The sequence below is a fragment of the Schistosoma mansoni genome, chromosome 1, assembly GCF_000237925.1.
Source record: "Schistosoma mansoni strain Puerto Rico chromosome 1, complete genome".
NCBI lineage: Eukaryota > Metazoa > Platyhelminthes > Trematoda > Strigeidida > Schistosomatidae > Schistosoma > Schistosoma mansoni.
This window is the reverse complement of record NC_031495.1, coordinates 19690498-19696409: the sequence shown is the minus strand read 5'-3', so window position 1 is coordinate 19696409 and position 5912 is coordinate 19690498. Positions and strand designations below refer to the sequence as shown.

General features: G+C 38.8%; 1 protein-coding gene across 1 annotated transcript; it reads left to right on the top strand.

The window, feature by feature from the left end:
- The first annotated feature begins 411 nt into the window (after positions 1-411).
- Smp_034430.1 (putative mitochondrial ribosome protein) lies at positions 412-3950 on the top strand. The gene is made up of 4 exons (XM_018793574.1): positions 412-438; positions 2016-2216; positions 3359-3465; positions 3508-3950. The coding sequence occupies exons 2-4, from the start codon at positions 2086-2088 to the stop codon at positions 3828-3830; spliced, it is 561 nt and encodes a 186-aa protein (XP_018648073.1). The 5' UTR covers positions 412-438; positions 2016-2085; the 3' UTR covers positions 3831-3950.
- The last annotated feature ends 1962 nt before the right edge of the window (positions 3951-5912 follow it).

Genomic DNA, 5912 nt, shown 5'->3' with positions numbered 1-5912 from the left:
TAGCATGTGACCTTACGGTTGATGAGTTCGGAAAGCTCGATGATTCACCCAATTCTAGTGTCAATGCAACGCTGGAGCATGGATTTGACGACCAGACGTATGAATTTAGTGGAAATCCGAAACCAGAAGATTCTACTGACCCACCAGATGATGATGAAGATTACAAGCGTTACTGCATATGCCGAGATGTGAGTTATGGTGACATGATAGCATGCGACGCCCCAGACTGCCCCTTCGAATGGTTTCACTACGCTTGCGTGAACCTAACCGTTGCACCGAAAGGTCGATGGTTTTGTCCTCTGCTACTAGACACGGAAGCCCGTTAAGCGAAAGCTTCTTCTATTCCGTCCTCAACCATTTGAACCATTTGACAGTCAACGGAAAGTTTTCGAGTATTTGCGTTACAATGTGTTAGCAGATGCTTTCTTGAGCCGTATGGTTGTACATGATGTTGGTTTTCATTATACACTGTTTGACTAGATATAACGGTTTATATATATAGCTCTTCACAATTTGCTTATTTCGTACGTCTTTCTTTACACTCTGAGCATTTAGTTAGGGTAGGTTTTGGCATATAGAACCATATATTACTTAGACCCATGTTTTTTTACTTCAGTAATTCTACTACTTTTGTACCTAAATTTTTCACTGCACACTTTTTTAAAAAACGTACAAAAGTCAACCTGGTGACCAGTTTCTCAGGACTCAGTAGCGAGTCAATTAAGGGTCTATGCAGTATTTTACTTTACATTCCTGTATCTAACTGTACAAAAGTATTAAATCCGAAACTAAGCAAACTGAAGAAAGCTTGTATTTGAAAGAATGACTATTTCGTAAGCATATCATTTTTTATGAGATTTTGTTGGTGTTAAAGTAGTTCTTTTATACGGAAATCTTCCTTAATCATTCATTACTTTTTCTCTTCGCTGACTGTTTTCTCCCATCTCTTTCTTCAAGTCCTTGCTATTTACTTGTCTGGATTCCAGGTTTCCGTACCTATAAATAGTCTCCAAAAAAGTTCACAAGCCCAGGACGAATTACTTGCCAGCTGACTATCGACTTTCCCATCGACGAGTGGAATTCATTACCTCAGCGCGTGGTTGAGGCTTCATCCGTCGACTCTCTCAAAAGAAAGTTGGATCAACTGAGAGACCATCATTGCCAGGACTAACACAGGCCATTAAGCCTCCTGTCCTTTCCAAACTGAAACTTATAGTCACAAATACTGATTAACCCACTTCTGATCATAGGCTTTTTCTCGATAGTTGTCATACGTGCTTATGTGAATGTTCATATTTAAAGGTAGGAACTGAATCATACTTTTCGTATTCCTGCCATTCAACCAGGATATTTGAGGATGCCTTTTGATATATCTAAGTATCATGTCCATTCTCCGTTCAACTACGTAACTCATACCTTTTAAATTCAGTGTTGTTCGCTCTAAGACTACAGCTTAGTGTAAACGCTACGTGTATTACTCCCATCTACTTGAGGTATCAGTTTTAAAGTAGTTTTTATTTGGCACTACCTATTTGCGAATACGAGTAGTCCCATCGTAGATGATCTTGGCGTGATGAGTTTATGCAGGGGACTCATCTTCACCTGAATAGAGAAACGATGAACAGGTAAAAAAGCTTGCAATAAATTGGAAGCTGGACAGAAACTAGGACCTATCTGTTTCTGCTAATCCATTATTGATAAGTGTCACGCCAACGTGAATCAGTTGGTGTCAATTAAATTCATGATTTAATAACCTATTCAAAATTTTGATGTTCTCAGATGCTGAAATTCGAAAAGGATCCGAAACTCGATAATGATTTAAACGAATACCTCAATTCATTCCTTATCTATATGTTCGACTTCAAGTATTATCAGAGAATTTCGTGGTTCTCACCACTTTTCCAGTTTCATTGCCTAGCTTTCTCTTATTTTCTTATGGGCCTTCTGTTTGGTTCAAGTATTTTTGTATTGAGTAGAAATTATACTTTAATCGGCATATCTTTTTAATTTTCTAGTACAAAGCAAAAAAACGAAAACTCTCAGTATCGGAAATTAATCAGTAAATAGATCTTAAAATCACTTTACATGTCTGGTAACGTCTTACCAAGAGCCATACTACATGCTGTTTATGGAACTACAACTCAACGATTTGTTCCTCAATTACAGCGAATAACACTAAAGTGCTGTAAATTTCGACGAGATAGTCAAGGTGTCAGGTATGCTACTAACTCTTTATTTTATATCATCAGTTGATTAGTCGGTGTTTTATTGATCACTAGGGGTAATAGTACTCACTCTGCATTGATCTCTTGCACATGGGTGACATAGTTATGTAATTTAAAAATAATATCAAACTAAACATCAAGTAAAAAACAGACTTTCAGTGCATGGCCTCGTGAAATAAACTTTGAATACTAAGGTTGTTAAGTACTGTTGGCAGGCTTCATTCCTAATTATTTCAGATGGCCAATGGATATTGGATTCACTCTGGGTAGTAGATTGCCTGTAGCTTTCTTGAGTAATAAGTCTGTATTGACCTCATTCCACCTATTTAGTTCATTGGTTCAACTACAAGTGTCCGGTTTGTAAACCACTAGTGGTATTTGAATCGACCAAAACTTCTCCGTCCATTCGTTCGAGAACCCCGTAATTTCAAGCTAACCGTTTATAGTTTCGACCAATAATTTATTTATTTAAACGCATAAATATTGGTACAAGGAAGCACAAGATACATATGTGCCGCACAAAAGGAAGCACAAGATACATATGTGCCGCACAAATCAAATGAGATTTATGTGAGGGTTGTGATACTGCCCAGGTGCCCAAACTGAAACAGGTGGTTTTCTTAGGGGGCCACACCCGGAGCCTTCGACCTAAAGGTCTGATCCATAAGGCAGTGGAGCATCGTGAGTCGATGCAGTCCCATGGTAGCCGATGACCAATGATTGATTCACACGCCATTTGTTCCCTCAGAATACTGGAGCTCATGTGCACCATTGGTTTGGAATCAGGGTTTTCCAACTCCCCTATGTGGACTTTCCGTGTCCACCAACCCGGTTAAAGCGCCGGACATTCGCTTTTCGTCCTCTCAATTTCGTAAACAACACCCCCGCCACGAGAAGACCAATGAAGTCATTAAGGATTTGATAGCGCAATAACCTTTGTGTTTTGTGGTTAATAAATACTTTAACAATCACTTCTAGAATCCTTTCATACTAAGGTTTCGGTATTCATATCTGGATGTAACTAGTACATGAAGTATGCGCACTGCCAAATTTTTCGACCCATAACTTTTACCATTTATGTGAAAATATTTTGTATTTTCTTCCTACTATTACTATTAATAATTTTTACACAGGGATTATATTGAAAATCACTTAGTGGACTTTGCTCGAGATAATCCAGCAACTGCTATCTATGTAAAGCCACGAAGAAATAGACCTCCTCTTCTAGTTGCTGAGTATCGTAGGTCTGAATATTTACGAATTATTATTATTATTGTTTTAGTATGTGGCAACTGGCAGTATGTACGTGCAAAAGATATGACTTGTGAAGAAATAGCTAACTGGATCAATTTCTTACGTACTCGTTCTGGGGTGAATATTTTTCCAATATATAAATACTGGTCAACTAAACGCCCTTCAATTCAAGGCATGTGGCATCCGTTTTACGAACCCCTATATAATCAAACGATTTTAAAGACACCCAATGAAATTGTAAGAAACATTGGTCAGCTTTGTCAAACTAAACAAAATGAGTTATCAGCCGAAGAAATACTGCTAGAAAAAGCAAAACTTCAACAGTATCGTCTGTCTGACTTATCCAGTTAGTGATTTCAATGTAATTTATTCTTATGCCTAAACGACTGCAGCGCATTTTTGTGAATAATGTATGTTTCAGCTAAATATCTTCCATAACACTTTAAAAACAAAGTATTTGCATGATTCTAAGCTTGTTATTTATTCTGTCAGACTCATTTCTTTTGGGTTGAGGTACATACCATGAATCCCATAAATGTAATTGGAGAAACTACGATAATATCAGTCGCTTAAACGGAAAATTAAATACTACCAGTGAAAATATTTCTCCATCTTGTGAACGAAATAAAAAATATTGCGGTGAATCGATATAGTTTCAGCCAAGGTAAGCATTTGTTTAAAATTGAGTGGATAGCGATAATTGGTGAATTTCTTTGGTTGACTTACAATATCGAAGCTGAGGATGTAGGAGAAGATAAATATTGAATGCAGCTGCGCTTTGACGGATTCTGAGCTGTATCACAGTTATATTCGTTATCTTCAATTCGATGACCGAGGACGAATGGATTAAGTAAGAACTCAAATACGAATGGCCCTGAATGTATATTCAAGTAATTGAATTAACTGACAGGTACAGTTATAATAAACGATGAAAGTATGATAAGATTTAATGAACACAGCTGGACTGAAATAACAATAGTATCGGGATTAGGATGAAATAAATCCACGATTGCATTAAACTGATCTAATCTGCAGTGAATTGAAATGAGTCCAAATTGTCTGGATTCTCAATTGCTCATCAGCATGTCGCAAATATTTATAGATCAATATAGTGATGAAATGTAATTAACAGATAGGTAGACGGGCCCCCAAATGCCCTGGTATGGCCGAGAGTGGGGAGAGTCCGCTCTCCCTCTCGAAATACTCTCACATGGCCATGCGTAATATAGCCTCTGCCAGGGAAGTCCTACTCACTGCCTTCTCGTGGCATTACTGTTGTTTACGAAATTGAGAGGACGAAAAGCGAATGTCCGGCGCTTTAACCGGGTTGGTGGACACGGAAAGTCCACATAGGGGAGTTGGAAAACCCTGATTCCAAACCAATGGTGCACATGAGCTCCAGTATTCTGAGGGAACAAATGGCGTGTGAATCAATCATTGGTCATCGGCTACCATGGGACTGCATCGACTCACGATGCTCCACTGCCTTATGGATCAGACCTTTAGGTCGAAGGCTCCGGGTGTGGCCCCCTAAGAAAACCACCTGTTTCAGTTTGGGCACCTGGGCAGTATCACAACCCTCACATAAATCTCATTTGATTTGTGCGGCGCATATGTATCTTGTGCTTCCTTGTACCAATATTTATGTGTATAAATAAATAAATAAATAATAAAGACGGACAACTGAACACTGGTATATTAGAAGGACTCACATGTAAAGCATTCAAACTAATTACACAACTGAGCAGAAGTCAACCAATAGAACTGAAGTAATGGATTTGGTAGTCACATGCTCCGTCGGAATGAGTATTCAGTTGTATGGATTTAACGTGTTTTCATTAGACACTATAATCACCAAATGCTTCCGAAAAGTTAGCCCACGAACCCGGACTAGGTAGTTCGCACCTAACACAATAGTGCAGTCCGACGGACACTGACTTTATAGACCGGTGAGGTGTCTTGAATTGGCTCCCCCTGGTTTTCTTCTAATCTATCCCTGATCCGGCTAAGGTAGGCGGTTGTTTTGCGTATGCATTGTACATCCCAGTCCCACTAACGAGTTTGTCACTTTTGTCCGGTAACCGCGGCGTGGCTCACTCGATTGTTCCACCAAATGCGAACAACGATTTGAAAGCATCTATGATCAAGTGCTTGTAGTTTACTAATTTCTTCCACGAGGGAGATCCCAAGCATTTGGCGTTGTGTTTCTGTCCTTGCACCAATTCACTTAATAGTGTGATCTCGAAAGAAAATCCAGACATTGCTCTACGCACTTAAGTTTGTCTAGATGGGCAATATAATTAGTCTTCATGCGCACAATGAGATTCAAAGCCTAATACGTAAACCTGTATTTAGCATGCGAATTATATTTTTAATTCGTAATTATCGTTAAACTGTTGTCCACCCTTCGGATTTACAGTCAACATGAAGACA